Here is a 16,078-nt window from a genome sequence, read left to right on the forward strand (position 1 = left end):
GTTAAACTCTGGGATTATTTAAACGTGGCAGCATTTTCATAGTGAGCCTTTTATCAGACCGGGACCGCATGTCGTGTGTTTTCAGCCCGTACTTGAAACGTTGTGTGCCTTCGTTTGTTGTCACTTCTTTTTCTTGGGATGTAGATTTTGTAAAGAAAAGGAAAAAAAAAATCCCCCTCTCGTGATTGTGAATGAACTTCTTTAAGGGACGGTTCACTCACTCAGTCACTCAAAGCATTCTGGGTAAAATAAACCGTGTGCTTTGTTCACTTAACTCTTGCAGGGTTGTGTTTTTGATAGCGTCTTACTACAGCGGAGCTAAATCTGTCTGATTGGTGGCGTGGAGGGGGCTTCAGGCTCAGCTGGAGGTGGCAGGTGTCAGCCCAAACGGTAAGCTCCTGACAGTCAGAGACCCACTCAGTGACACACGCAGACCAAATATCACACACACACGATGAGATACAGCAGGACTCCACTGAACTCAACCAAAATGAGACCCCATGTTTAAGTCACTTTGTTTTACGATACGGCCATATTAACAGGAAAGCAAAGGATCTAAACGCCAGAGCTTGGTGTGACAGAAAACCAGTAAAGGCCTCTGAACTAAGATAACTCACTGGTGTTTGGGTTAAACCTTCCCTCAGCTGCAGGATTTAATGTGGCTTTATTGCAGTAACAGTTTGATCTGCTGGGTGTTGCAGTGACTCATCAGAATAACAGCACAGCCTGCTCATGCCCTCGTTTCCCCTCGTTTTCAATCTTTATGATGGATGGATCATCCAGTAAAGGCCTCTTAGATCAAATCCAAGGCATCTCCACTTCTCCACAGTTTATCTTTTTAGATTTGTTTTCCATTTATCTTCATTATTTCAGACACCTAAAGCATTGCTCCAAATCCAGAAAACCCTCAAGTGTCAAAAATCAGCAAAAACATCAATAAAATCAGAAATACTTTATTATTCCAGAGGGGAAATATGAGTGTTATAATTACTCCTACACCGAATATAATTATAAAGATATATACATATGTGATCAGACATCCTGAATGCTCTGGATTTGTTTGGACCAGATAAGGTAGGCGGCTTTAAGGCGCCCCCACACAGCCGTTTTGGACGCCCTCGGTTTGCCAGATATGAGAGCAGTTATCAGGTCAAACAAGAGAAGTGGTTCAGATAGAAGTGATTGTACCCGACCTAAAAAGCCTCTGCATGTTTCTAATAAGCTCCACGAACAGAAACGTGCTCAAACTAGGATCAATATTGAAGATGCTTTTGAAAAATGGAGAGAGGTTAGAACACAGAAAGGTTTACAGACCAATGCAGAGCTGGATAAACACTGAAGCTTCAGTGTCCACCACATGACAACCTGCATGAGCATCGACTATAGAGAGGGGGGGAGACAGGTCTCTACAATGTTTTGAATTTGGGCTGCAGTACCCATTTTAACCACTAGGGGTCAGAGTTTCGGGTCCTGGTTTTTGTTTATACTGACGTTAACAATATCAACAACTAACAGGAGCACTTAATCGAGCACCAAAACAAGTGTGCAGCAAACAGGTTGATAGTAAACTAGCTTCATGCTGTTAGTATGATGTTGTTTACACGGCATAGCAATCAGGTTAATGCCTTTTTTTAGCAGATTTCTATCTCATAATGCTAACCTGGCTTCCCTCAAGGCCTCAGTCACCGCAGATTAACACAAACATCTTCTGCTTCTGTTTCCACACCATTTTCTCTTCTTTTAAATTTCTACAGGGAGCATAGCAAGAAATAACCTCAACTGAAACCTACCTTAGTTGTAGTCCTGAAATGTTTTTTTTTCCTGCAACATGATCAAACTGTGACCAGAACCGTTTTGACACGTGCACTCCTGAAAATGTCTAGATCATTTCAGGAGAACTGCTCCTCAAATCCTCCTGATCTGGTTGTTCACACACACCTCACAGAGAATTTGTCTTTCTATCAACGTGTAGTTGAACAGAATCACAATCTGAATTAAAGAGTGGAGAAGAACATACTGGAGAACCGGAAACATGATGCAGCAGAATAAATGCGAGGAGGCTGGAGGAGAAACTCCAGGTGAAGAGAGAAACATTCAGCTGTCTGTGTTCACACATGACGCTCAGCATGAAAATATCTGGAGTTATTGTGAATTGAAGGGATCGTCTTTCTCAAATTGACTTACAAATCACCTCTCAAGAATAGGTATAGTTACTAGCTCTAATGGCCGACTGATTGTTAAAAAATGACAGGTGAGTACCTATAAATACACTGCAGGTATAAAAATCTTATCATGATGTGTGAATAAAATGTCATAACATTAATTGTTGTTGTCACCGAACCATCTGACCTCTAATCATCCATATAAACCTGGTGAAGGCCCTTTATAAACTCTCAGGTAGAGTGACGCTTCATACCTGTGCTGTCCTGCTGTGTGACTCGGTTCTGGCAGTGACATCACTCCAACTTGTCTCTGATTGGTTCAAACGCAGGACTTTTCTCCCCGCATATACTGCACGTAAGTATCAACAGACAGAATTGGAAAAGTGTAATGTAGACTATTTGTATCATTCGGTTCAAGTGTGTCTCGGTGTGTGTTGGTGTAGGTGAGCGCGCGCAGCCCAAGGAGAAGTCGGGGGCGGGGACGCGCGTGGACAGGCTTTATGAGATGCTGTTAGATAGCGCGAGGTGACAGAGAGCAGAGAAGAGGACACACACACACATACACACACACACACATACATACACACACACACACACACAAAGAGTTTGTACCAGTGTGTTTCACTGACAGGTACACAGGCAGGCAGGTGGGATGTTCTCGGACCGCTGACTCCGCTTTCACCCCCTCCTCGGTTGGTTGTTTAACGGAGGCGGGAGTTGGACCGGAGCGGTGACACGGAGCCCGCAGCAGTAACCGCACAGCGACGCACCGACTCCGGGGAGAGGAGAGGGGGATCATGGGCTCCGCTTCGTCCTCATACCGGGTCATTTACCTGGACGTGGACGGCAGGATCCAGAAGGTAAGACACAGTGTGCTGCTGACACACGAAATGTTGAACGATGCATAAAGCAAGTACGCTGAATTAACCATAAATGTTATAGTTTCCCTGCATGGAAGAGACGGCTATAAATACAAAGCATAAGAATTAGAAACCAGAGGAGGAACATTGTTTTCTGCATTTTGACGTTAAAGTCGAAATGACGTCAAAGTCGATCTATGTGCGTGGAAAATAAAATAATCCAAATGTCAACAATAAGGATGCTAAAATGAGATGAAGGTGTTAATGTCAAGAATGAAGGAAAGTTTCAGTAAACAGGACAGATATGGCTACAAATTAAAGTGTGTAAATGTCGTGAATCAAGTTAAAATGAGAAGAAGTGAAATATTCAGGAGTCAGAAAAATAATACCGAGTAAAGCATCTGTCGTTTTTTCATCTTTGTCCTAACAACAAACCATCTTCCTCATCTGTTAGTTTCTAATACAGTGGATCTCAACTGGTGGGTCGGGACCCAAAAGCGGGTCGCAGAGCAGCTTTCTGTGGGTCGTGAATGTGTGTGTGTCGCTTGTGGAAAGCGCATTTTAAACATGTTTGTTTTGTTCTCCACCGTCTGACGTCCAAACTGAACTTTTGAAATTCAGATCATGATTGTTCATGGAGGAGTTGGTGGCAGGTCCTGAGGCTCGACCAGTTCAGAAACGACACAATCTGATACATACAAATAATATATATAGGCTACTTTGAAATGCAAAATGTAAAATACAATCATCTTATTCTCTTTCGTACCTGGCTAAACAAAGCTCCACAGAAGGTAACATGCCAGCTTCCTTATAAATACTGGCCCCTAACAGGGTTTATTTTGAAGTGTCCTTCACATAGAGAAGATGGTTGGCTGAAAGGTGACTAAGGAGCGGGATTAAAAGCATGAAAACATTAGTAAATGTTACCAAAAGATAAAGGGATAGACACTTTATAAGTGTTTATATCTGTGTAAATTATGATCTAAAGAAGCCCTAAGTAAGTCCATCCTTTTTATTTCACTCTGTTTTCCTGCAATAACAACGGCATTTCAGTTGTTTTTATTTAAGGACTCGAGTTATTTATGTCGTTATCTAACGATAAAAACACTGCTGACTTCAGTTTAGTTGTTTTCTCGAAAATCTAGAGAAATTTACTTTAGCAAAAACCAGCGCTGCTATCGAGTCGAAAAATCTCGAGAAGTCAACGGCACATGACTCTTTCTCATCTCTCAAATGGAGTTGGAGAAATGGAGAAACTGTGCGTGCTGAGTTTGATTTGGATCTTTCCCAGAGTAGCTATCCAAAGAAACATGAAACATCTGATTCCTGTTCGAGCTCAGCGATCATCTCGTCCTCTTTTGTTGTCATCGTGCCGCATCAATGCTTACAAGTCCCTCAGCCTGAACATCTTCCTGTTTGTTGCAGAGAGTTTACCTCTCATGATAACCTCATCATCATCATCATCATCATCATCATCATCATCATCATCATCATCATCATCAGGGAGTATCATCACCTTCTGTGTCGGGAACAGACATGTAGAGTGAACAAGATCATATTTTATTTAAAGTCTTCCAAACCTCCAGACTCCATTCACAAAAACTGTAATTTTACCTTGCAGAACGCAGAGGTTTCTAGTCGACAGGTGCCTCCATCATTTAGTTTTTTGGATAAGTGGGTTACACAAGAAGTGTGTTGGATCAGAACTGAGAAATTAAAATATCTCGAGTCGCACAAAAACCCAAACAAACCAACCATTCAAGGCTGCTGTCGATCAACAGCTCGCCGGTCCTGCAGGGTAAAATGACTGTTCGCGTCAAAGGAGTTTGGTGGCTTTGAACAGAGTGATGTCACATGATCGTCTCCCACTCTCTCCCACTCTCTCTCTCTCGCTCTCTCTCTCTCTCTCTTTCTCTCTCTCTCTCTCGGGTTGAAGAGTAACTCAGACTCTGACCTCCAAATACACTTCACAGTTTGTGCATTTAACCCCAACATGCACATCTTACTTTATAAATCAGGTTACAGAAGCACACACTGGAGCTGTCGCGTCAACTCTCAAGACTTCTAATGTTTAGCCATGACGGCGTTCTTCATCGTGGTCAGCAGGATCTTTGAATAAAACGTGCACACTTTGAAATGTATCTGCAACGAAAGCAAATGTATGCAAACGACACATGTCAGCCACAGATGACCTTTCTGTTACTTCTTGTTGTTGGGTCCTGCAGAGTGTGCACTGCTGGGAATAACTGATGAACAGACAGCAATGATTTTAATACGCATGTGATCGGAACTAGATTAAATTAGGAGTTAAAGACGATTAGAAAAGCATGAAATATGAGACTTAAAGAGCCAAAGTTTCCAAAAGTCGTCTTTCAACCGAGGCTGCAACAAACCAGGATTCTCACAGAAGCTTGTTTGGGTCTGTAAAGGTTGAAAAAAGGTGCAAAATATTCATCAGACTATCCAAAGTCAGCTCAATGAATTCATGTTTCTCTTCAGCTCTCTTGTGATTCATCTCCCTCTCCCGTTTCTCTTGTTCATTGTCACACTGTTTGTCATATCAGTTTAAAGGCAGGGTTGGTAGTTTTCTAAAACTCCCCTCTGTGCTCCCTCTAAAGCCACGCCCCTCACTTACATGCACGAGTGCCGTTTCTCCAGAAGCGAACCTCAGCTCATCTCTTACATTGTGTAGAAACTACGTCGTCTCATGTCTCATTCAGCGGTAAGTAAACTCACAGTGTAAACTCCATCATCGGTGACACGCTTTGAGTGTAGGCTAGTGTACGCAAGAGGTCGAGAGGGAGCAGGGAGACAGGGAGGCGTGTGATTGGTTCATCAGATTGGTACCTCGTGGCAGACATTGGTCAAAGTTTTTACAGGCTTACAAACTGCTACAGATGACAGATTTTCTTCGTTCCTTTTTCAGAGCACGAATTGTTAATTTCTGTCAGGACCTAAAGACAATTTCAACCAAAATCTTACAAAGTGGATCTGGAGAAAATGACCAACCCTGCCTTTAAAATGAAAATCTCAAAGACAAGAACCAAAACACCTCGAGAAAAATCACAAATGCTGCTTTGACCGCAAACAGAAATCCTTCTTGTGTTTTAAAGAGAGAAGCTGAATTCCCTCATCGAAAAAACTTGCCTGGACGACTCCTTCAGGCTCAGAACAGAGAGCAGTGCACACTGAGGATTATTGGTCCCATTATTGCTAATAGAGAAGCTCTGCTCTGCTGCCGTCCATCTCCATCACCACACTCGTGTGTCGAGCCTGAGCTCTGTTTACATTGACGAACCAATGGAGGAGGAACAGCAGCTCATAAAGGAGGCCATATAACAAAGTTATACTTCAGCGACACTTTGCATTTACTGCTTTCTGTCTTCTTTATGGAGTCCACACAGACCTTGAATGTGTGTGTGTGTGTGTGTGTGTGTGTGTGTGTGTGTGTGTGTGTGTGTGTGTGTGTGTGTGTGTGTGTGTGTGTGTGTGTGTGTGTGTGTGTGTGTGTGTGTGTGTGTGTGTGTGTGTGTGTGTGTGTGTGTGTGTGTGAGCTGTTATTTCCTCACTGTGGCGCTCGCTGAGAGGATGTTTCCTTTGTTGAAACGACTCCTACAGCTCAGAGTGTTTTAAATATCAGACAGGGACATGTTTGATTAAACTGCTGAGAGTTACCTATCACATCTGAAGGTTGTGGTGTGTGTGTCTGTCTGTGTGTGTCTGTCTGTGTGTGTCTGTCTGTGTGTGTGTGCAGGTTGTTCTGTATTGACGGTCGATATTATCGAGCTGTGCCTTTGTAGGTCGCTTGTTGCCAGGCATGTACATGCTATGTAACAGATATGACAGCTCGGATCAGGTTTGAGGTTGAAATATTAGATTAGTTCTAGTTTTAGAAGGTTACATGCATTCATTCATCGGCGTAATGATGCCGGCGCTCCTCAGATGTCACCCTCAGATGTGTGTTCACGTCCCTGCTCTCTCTTTGTTTACGTTGTATACCTGTTGCATATTCAGCTTTTCTTACTACCTGAGCTACGAGCTCTGACTTATTCTCCCTGCGTTCTCTGTGTCCCCTTTGTTGTCCAAGAATAATCAAACTCTGGTTTAGCATGTCCAGTTTTCTTTTCCATTAGCATAACAGTGGATGAGGCTGCTTTTAAAGTGCAGGATCATCATCCTGAGTGATGTATGCAGCAGCAGCAGCAGGGGAGCAATTATGATAAAATGGGGTTTGTTATTGAAATCAACTGCAGCATGTAAAACACAAGCACATGAATGTGTCTCGCTTTAAAGCCTTTGAGAGGGAGCATTAGTCTTTTAAACAAACGGAGTATTGAAGTCATCAGATTCATGATTTAGTGCAGACACAGACTCAATCTGAACAATCATATCCCACAGGACACTCCTGCTGCACGCTTATATGCAGCTGATGCGTTGCTCGTCGTCATCATGTTGTGTCCTTTAGTTCTTTTCTTTTCACCGTTCTGTTAAATGGACAGCGAATGTTGACAGAAGTACATGCAGACACAACCGACTCAGGAGGGCAGCACAAGATGGAATAAACGAGAAAAGAAGAACACAAATTGAACTGATTAAACGGACAGTACATGCTGATTTCTGATCAAAAACTCGAGCATGGAAACTGGGTTCAATTTCACATATCTTAAGGTTTAAATGAGTGGTTCTCAACTGGCGGTTCGGGACCTAAAAGTGGGTCGTGGGAGTCGTTGTGAAAGTGTGCCTGGGAATAACATGTGTCACAGTCTGTGAAGCACTTTTTAAAGATGATTGTTTTGTTCAGTTTCTTTGTTCTGACGCATGTTTTGTTGTCGTCTGAGGTCCAACCGTTCTAATCTACTTTTGATAAATCTGATTGGACTTGCAGGTGGACTAGTGGTTAGTTTGTGCACTCCATGTACGGGCGGTTGTAGTCATCACAGCGGGTGGCCCGGGTTTGAATTCGACCTGTGGCTCCTTTCTCACACGTCGTTCCCCACTCTCTCTCTCTCCTCGATTTCCGATTCTATCTGCTGTCCTGTCTCTACAATAAAGGCACAAAAATATATTTTTCAAAAATCTGACTGGTTGAAAAATATCAGGAATTTGGGGTATCGATTTCTCATCCAGGAGTTGGTGGTGGGTCCTGATGCTAGACCAGTTAAGAAGACAAACAAGTCAGCACACTTAAAGTGTGCACAAAGCCTTGATCAGCGCCGATGAAGGCCTTGCCCTGAAACTCGTCCTTTGTTGATCTGTACGCAGCTGCTCTACCCAGACAATCCAAACTTTGAGGAACATTCAGTGTGCTGACTCGGCTTTTTGCAGTCGTGCACCTGAAGATTTATTACTGTTAAGAGTGTGCTCCTTTTTCTGCTGTTAAAACCAGTTGAGTTAAAACAGCTAATAAATGATTTCTGGAATAGCTCCAGCAGATTGCTTCAGCCTGCATGTGTGTATGAAAACATTACAGAAAGGATCCCTGCAGAGATAAACCTTTTGATTTCATGTGGATCCTACTGATATCGATATTAGGAAGAGAAAAAATCAGATAACGATATATCGCTGATATCTTTCTTAGCTCTATCTTCTACAGATCTACACATTCATTCCCATTTTACTCAGATGCAGTTATCAAACACACAAAGATTTATAATGAAGACAAGATGGACAATAAACTGGAAAGTAACTGAGCATGTACGTGCATCACTGCTTGACACTCTGGAGTGATAATGTGTGTTGTAAGCCATATAGCGCCCTCTGCTGGTAAAAGAACTGCTAGTGTAATACAACGAAACTCAATTTAAATGCTATCTGACCAGTGAATGAATTGAGTAATATCGACGCATATCTGTGATTAAATTAGCTGATACGGATAGTCACTTGATATGCTGATATCGGCTGATATTATCAGTTAGCCGATTAATCGGTCGGGCTCTTTTGACAACATTACCATAAGGATCCATATAGATGAAATTGTTGAATTTGAATTGTATTTAATAATCACTGAAGGGGTCTGGCTTTACACTCTGTTATTGCTTCTCACACACATGCACAAACAGGACCTACGATGTCAGACTGAGCTACTGCCGCCCCCAAAAAATCATAACTTTATTTTGCAGTAAACGGGTGTTACTTATTTTTCCTTGCATCGGCCGGTTAATCTTCTCTAAAAGCCGGTATCACACCCATACTGTGTCGGATTTCAGTTTTGAACAAATGATTTAAAACACAGAAACACTGAAAGATGAAAGCAGTGGCGGATGAGTGCTCTGCGAGGTAAAATGACTGTTTTGGTAAGTGGAGTCTGGTGGCTTTGAAATAGCAGTTTCTGTTTGTTTTTTTTTAAAAAGCATCTAAAGCAAATAACAAAAGGTCTCTCTCAGCAGGGATCCTTTCTGTAAATAAAATTTTCATTTTCTGTAATTTCATTGAAGCCAGTGAGTCCTGTTTCTGGTTAAAGCATTCTCCTGGAGCTTTTCCAAAATGTTGTGTAACTATTTGTCATTAAGACCCCCCCAAAATATCTAAATTATGGCTCTGATGCATTATCTGCTGGAATAACAGTGGGTCACATTGTGCACTTATACCCAGCATTTCATGACAATAAAAATCCTGTAGGAGGAAATAATAGCCGAGCGTCGAATTGTGGATAATTATACTGCATGAAGCTGAACAAATCCAGGACTACAGTGTAAAAAAAAAAAAAAAAAATCTTTTCCTGCTGTGTTTGAGAGCAGAAGTAAGCAGAAGTGTGTGTGTGCATGTGTGCGTCTGATGTTTGTGAAGTGCTCTCTGCCCGCTGACCTCCACCGGTCCCTGTCTCCTCCACCTGTGACAGGCTGCCACCACCAGACCGCTGAAGAGCTCTTTGACCTCTCTCCTCCTCCACAATCATCTCTTCATCCGCCCTCCTGACAGCACTCGTTAAACCCTCCCCCACCTCTCTTCCTCCGCCCCCCCCCCCCCCCCTTCTTACGCTGCCAGTCCTCCCCCAGTCACTTCTCACTCCCACTCGGCTGTTTGTTGCTCTTCGATGCCATCACATGCAAATGCCTGCATTATCTATGTGGGTCATCCCTCGCTCTGTATGTTCACAAATCATTTGTCATGTTCAGTGACGGAGCACGACCTTGTTTTCGGAGCGGGAGGAGGAGGGGAAGAAATGAAAAATATTTACTGTCACCGAGCTGCAGCGTGCTCAGGCTTTAATCAGAGGAAGAGCCCCGAGCGTGGGAAGCCCTCACGTTCAGACTCAAGAGTTCGTCCCCAGTGGTTGGTTGCTCCACTTTCACACACATTGACTGTTTGTGAAAGGAGAGCTGTAATATCCTGTTGAAGGAGGTCTGCGGAGGTTTAATAAGTGGCTACATAAGAAGAGAAAAATGTGCTTGTAGAAATAAGAAAAGGAGTTAGTTTGAGACTAGATTTATTTGAATAGAGTTAAAGTCGACTTATTCTGCTGATCCCCATTTAAACTTTCATAAAGTGTTACGATGCTGGATGCTCAAACTAAACGAGGGCAAAGTGTCAGATCATGAGGTAGAGGAATGTTGGAGTAATCCCAGGATGAGTCTGCAGAGGGCGCTAACAGTTTCTTCTGTAGATCACAGAAGTTCCCCCGATATGAAACAAAGAATTTCACCAGACGGCTTCAAGCCTCTACGTAACACAGTGGAACCTCTTACATAGACTCTATTCTCCCAGCACTGGAGAGCAGCCCTCCCCTGGCACCCCTGCAGCGTTCTGACAGCTGGCTAATCAGAAGAAAGTGTGTGTGTGGGGGGAAGGGGGTAAAGAGACAGCAGCTGAAACAAAGTATTCAAGCAGATCCTGAAATGTAAAAAAAATTAAGCCAATGCTGAAGTGTAAAATTCTTAACAAAAAAAAAGAAAAGGTATTGAGTAAAACCTGAAGAAGAGCAGATAGACAAAGAAACAGAGCTATATCTAATACCTTTAATATCTGTTAGTTCATCACACGTTGTTCAGGCCTCATGTCCATGTAAACAAACACAATACACCTGAGCAGACCTTCCATAACTTACAAATGTGCTAGTCTCCGTGTCCTCACTGGTCATGAGGACGCTTTTAATGTGGATTTCATATTTTTTTATTGCATCAGCTGTTTTCTCATGGATTAAACGTCCTGCCCTTATCATCCTGTGTTTGTTTTTGTGCCGTTACCTTCAGGTGGTGTTCAGTCGATTCTGCAGCCCGTGTGACATTAAGGATCTGTTCTGTACAGTGCTGGGTGTGGCGAGGTAACACACACACACACACACTCATACACCTGTTTTATGTGACATTTATAAGATACTCATAATGTGTGATGGACACAGTGGAACTGTAGGCTTGTTGTGGTGCTGCTATACAATCAATAACGTGTCACACAGTCTAGTTACCATCATTAAAATTCAATCGAGCTCAACTGTTTGTTTTCAGGTTCAGCTTGGCTCCTGTTCAGATTTATGATGCCGTGTTAGAGGAATGTGTCTCTGCTTTTAAAACAACCCAGATCTCGATACTCAGGCTGATGTAGGGACAAGTCGTTCAAATATAAAACCAACAGGATGATGCAAATTAATTAATTAATCCCACGTATGTTTGTACTTTATAGAAGAAATGTGTGATTTTAAGATAACGTATCTTTGTGCTCATTACTCCGCTAGAGACGAGAATAGGGTTGCAAAATTCTGGGAATTTTCAAAGTTGGAAACTTTCCATGGGAATTAACAGGAATTTATGGGAATTTATGGGTATAAATGGGATTAAACCAGGAATTTACAAAATTGAAGGTTGGCCCTTAACAGGGAATTTAGCTATATAGTTTGGGGAAATATATTTGAGAATAATCTTGACTAAAACAACCAGATTCCATGCAAGTACACTTGAATATCACATGCACATAGCACACTGCTTACTGCAGCGCTATTTAAGGCCACGCCCCCTACATGAACTGTGCATTCCTCCATCACATGCACAGATGATTTCTAGAACCCTGGACCACACTTTAAGCCCAGAGCACAAGACTAATGAAGCCACACATTTTTGATTGTTCAATAAAATAATTTAAACTTGATAAAGTTCTACTTACAAATAAATCTGTTGAAATGTCATTTTTTTTAATTGTATTATTTTGCATGGATTTCTGCTTATGACAAAACAAAATGTTTATATTTATACTTGGATATGATACAGTTTGATTAAATTACCCTCAATTTCCAGTTAATTCCCATAAATTCCCATAATTCCCATGGAACGATTCCGATTTGGAATATTTCCAAAATTCCCCAGCTTAACTTCCAAGGGAAAGTTTACAGAAATGTAACTAAAATTTACTGGAAATTTTACACCCCTTTGCAACACTAGACGAGAACGTATATGACCTGAAGTCTCTTCACACACACCTGCCCAGGTGTCTCACAATAGAAGAATTGTTCAAAGTAACACAGAAGTCTGAGCTCTTCTGAACGCGTCTCTCTGTTTGGATTACAATAAAAACAAAAAACTCCCCCAAGAGGAACAAATTAAAGTGAATGTCATGATGAAAGGTGAAGAAAAATACACTGACAGAGTTCTGTGTGTCTGCTCAAAACAGGAACAACACTGCTGGGTTTAACTTTCATTTTTGATTTAACCAGGACATAACTTTCTTCAAGAGTGTCCTGGTCGAGACGGGCACAGTTTACAGAGTTTCAGACAAACAACGAGCAGCCACACATCAACCAATCATTATTTACATAGCTCCAATTCATAACAAGTGTTATCTTGAGAGGCTTTACCAAAGAGCATATGGGATAATATGCAGGAAGGATTTCTCTTTTGTGTTCCTCACGTTTCTGTTGTCCACACTTCCTTGCCGCTGAGGTGGAGGTCGGAGCATGCCGTGCATGAATGAGGACGGCGGTGGTTGTGGGACGACAAAGTCTGATGGTGGAGGCTGTATTTGCGCTGACTTCCAGACAAACCCTCACAAGTGTTTTTTGTCCAAATGCAGGAACACAAATCTGACCCTGCTGGATTCTTCCGGGGCCATGGTGTCCATCGACCCCACCATGCCGCACAACTCAGAGAGGTATCCCTATTGATGTCTTTATTGATAAATTGATTGTTTGACAGAACCTCGTTGAGTCCAGCAGCCGGCTCTTTGATTGAAGGACACATTTGCTGATTGGCTGTAAATCCCCATGTCCTCGCCTCTCCTTGGCTGTTATACGACCACGATGAGCTACTGTGAAATGTACGATTCATAAGGACGAAACACAAACTGTAGCTGAGTACATCTGAAGTCTTGTTGTCATGTAAAGGCCAATATTTGGTGTATTGGTTTAAACATTCATTTCATGTTTTCACCAATAGGCAACCAACGGTGCTCAAGATGAATCCAAAGTAGAAGTGAAAAAACCTGCAGTTACTTGAGTGTAGTGTTACAATGCTGGATGCCCAAACTAAACGTGGGCAAAGTTACAGATCATGAGGTAAAGACATGTTGGAGTATCCCATGATGAGTCTGCAGAGTGTGCTAAACAGCTTTTTCTGCAAATCACGCCATAGTTCCCCGATATGAAACAAAGAACTTCCCCAGACGGCTTCGAGCCTCTACGTAAGCCGCCGAAAACCTCTTATAGACTCTCTTCTCCTAGCTCTAGAGAGCAGCCTCCCCTGGCAGCCCTGCAGCGTTATGCCCCCCTTAAAGGTTTCTAGAGAGCTGGCCAATCATAAGAAAGTGGGGAGGGGAGGGGGGTCTTAAAGAGACAGTAGCTGAAGGGAAGTGTTTCAGGCCGAGGCTGAAATGAAGGTTTTAGCCAAGTGGCAACCTCCAGAGTTGAAAAATGAAACTACTGTGACAGTTCAAAAACAAAATCCTACAGTTCCTTGAGTGTCCACTAGAGGCTGGCTGCAGAAGCACAGGAAGTCACATACACACCCATTCTAAAAAAGCCTGTTTTTACAGCAGAGATGAACATGTTTACAGCCTGGTTCAAAAAAACAAATATGTCTGATTAGCTCATGTCTCGATCTGCACACACTGTACGGGGGGGTTAAAGAGGGATTAGAGTTATTGATTGGCCGAGCTGATTGACGGCTCTTATACATATAAGGAACTGACAGGGAAGGGAATGACACAGTGCCTGAATAGACATGGGGTCATCAAAACCAGGTGTGACAAACAAGACAGGTGAAACAGACGAGGGTTATCAAACCGGAGGGAAAACACACAAGGACAGGAAGTAAAACATGGAGGGAAATAACTACAAAATAAAACAGGAAACACTGAAAACCTACAAAGAACTATTACAGTAACAAGCAATACCAGATACATAAACAACTAAATCAGAAACAAATGACATGTTGCTTGTTAAACTGGAGCTGCTGTTTGAGCTGCAGCAGAAGTAGAGTTACAGTAAACTTAAATTGTTTGTTACGACCACACTCTGAGCTTTCTGTATAAAAGAGCAACGTCCTCTGTCACAAAAAGGTCTGTCTCTGCAAGGGATCCTTTCTTTAATGTTGTCACACACTTATAATAACAATCTGAGCCTTTTGGTGGAACAGACGACCCTCCGTAGTTGTATTACTCTGATCAGGTGCAGGTCCATTTTTTTGTTTTACTCGAGCGATTCCAAACCCGTTTATACCTTATTATTCTTTTGATCCTTAGATATGTACATAATGAGCCCATGTTTCTCCTTCAAAGGGGCTTTATTCCATGACTGCCATTTTATCAGAAGACGATGCAACAAGTTTCATTATCTGAGGTGGAAGTTTAATAAGTTGCTGCGGCTCCCGGTGACCTTCAGAGCGACGACAGCAGCTTGTGAGGCGTCATCTGAAATTTTCCACTTTGACCAAAACGAAAAGATAAACTCTCCCAGTTTAACTTCAAACGGGAAATCTGAGACCTGACGTCAGTATGCACAAGCTGCAGGGACATAAAGAGCATGAAAATGTGTGTGTTTGTGTGTGTGTCGGCATGTGTGTGTGTGTTTGTTAGTTTGTTATCTTATCTTTGTCTAGAATCTGAAACATCATTTAAGTGTTGGTAATCTACCTTGTAAACAGTGTGTGTGTGTGTGTGTGTGTGTGTGTGTGTGTGTGTGTGTGTGTGTGTGTGTGTGTGTGTGTGTGTGTGTGTGTGTGTGTGTGTGTGTGTGTGTGTGTGTGTGTTCATGTGCACGTCTGTGTGTGTGTATGAGTAAGTGACAGGAAAATTACAGCGTGCCTGCTCAGAGGACGAATGAGGGACTTATTTTAGTGTCACACCAGCTCTGCTCTCAGAACTAACCCTGTGTGTATGTGTGTGTGTGTATGTGTGTGTGTGTGTGTGTGTGTGTGTGTGTGTGTGTGTGTGTGTGTGTGTGTGTGTGTGTGTGTGTGTGTGTGTGTGTGTGTGTGTGTGTGTGTGTGTGTGTGTGTGCGCGTGCGTGCGTGCGCGCGCGCGTGCGCGTGCGCGTGTGCGTGTGTGCGTGTCATGTTGTGTTGAAGGTCACCGTACAGAGTGGTGCCAATGACTGGAGGAGAGCTCGCTGGTGAGTTCCAGGGACCACACACACACACACACACACACACACACACACCTAAACAAACCCTCTCAAATCGAGCTTTAAACACCTTAAACTACAGCAGGTCAGAGTGTTACAGGTGTGAGAAGCTTGTTGTTAATATAACAAACACACATGTAACCATGGTAACCTGCCACACATTCAGTCAAATTCTTCTCGTCCAGTTTGTCTGAATATTTCCCAAATCATTGTAAACTAGTCATGGGACTTCAGATTTCTACTTCTGACTGCTCGGTACGAATATTTGACCAAACATGTTTTTGGGGGCACAACATGCACTAATCACTCTGCGTAATATGTGTCCCTAGTATAAACCTCCCAATGATGAGAAAAGTCAACCCTCTCCGTCCTTTGCCTGCTCCACTTTTCAGAAAATGTGTGCTCAAACAGGCCGTTGATGATTTTCCCTTCATGACATCACAAAGGGCAGTAACCCCTCCCCCAGGTGGGTGACACTCCCACAGCTAGGTGTTTGTTCTGCCCTCTGAGTCTGC

The 16,078-nt window shown here is 42.7% G+C and overlaps 1 protein-coding gene across 3 annotated transcripts in view; it reads left to right on the forward strand.

The window, feature by feature from the left end:
* Positions 1 to 2,681: 2,681 nt before the first annotated feature.
* pde9aa (phosphodiesterase 9aa) overlaps positions 2,682 to 16,078 on the forward strand; it is a 32,280-nt gene continuing 18,883 nt past the window's right edge. For 2 of the 3 annotated variants that reach the window (XM_020635426.3, XM_020635427.3), the window contains exons 1-4: positions 2,682 to 3,022; positions 11,212 to 11,282; positions 13,019 to 13,096; positions 15,508 to 15,551. In XM_020635426.3, coding sequence (XP_020491082.1) covers positions 2,960 to 3,022; positions 11,212 to 11,282; positions 13,019 to 13,096; positions 15,508 to 15,551 — 256 coding nt within the window. In that variant the 5' untranslated portion in view covers positions 2,682 to 2,959. The remainder of the gene's footprint in view (positions 3,023 to 11,211; positions 11,283 to 13,018; positions 13,097 to 15,507; positions 15,552 to 16,078) is intronic. The other variant, XM_020635425.3, reaches the window with a different exon arrangement.

This window comes from Labrus bergylta, chromosome 13 (assembly GCF_963930695.1).
Source record: "Labrus bergylta chromosome 13, fLabBer1.1, whole genome shotgun sequence".
Lineage (NCBI taxonomy): Eukaryota > Metazoa > Chordata > Actinopteri > Labriformes > Labridae > Labrus > Labrus bergylta.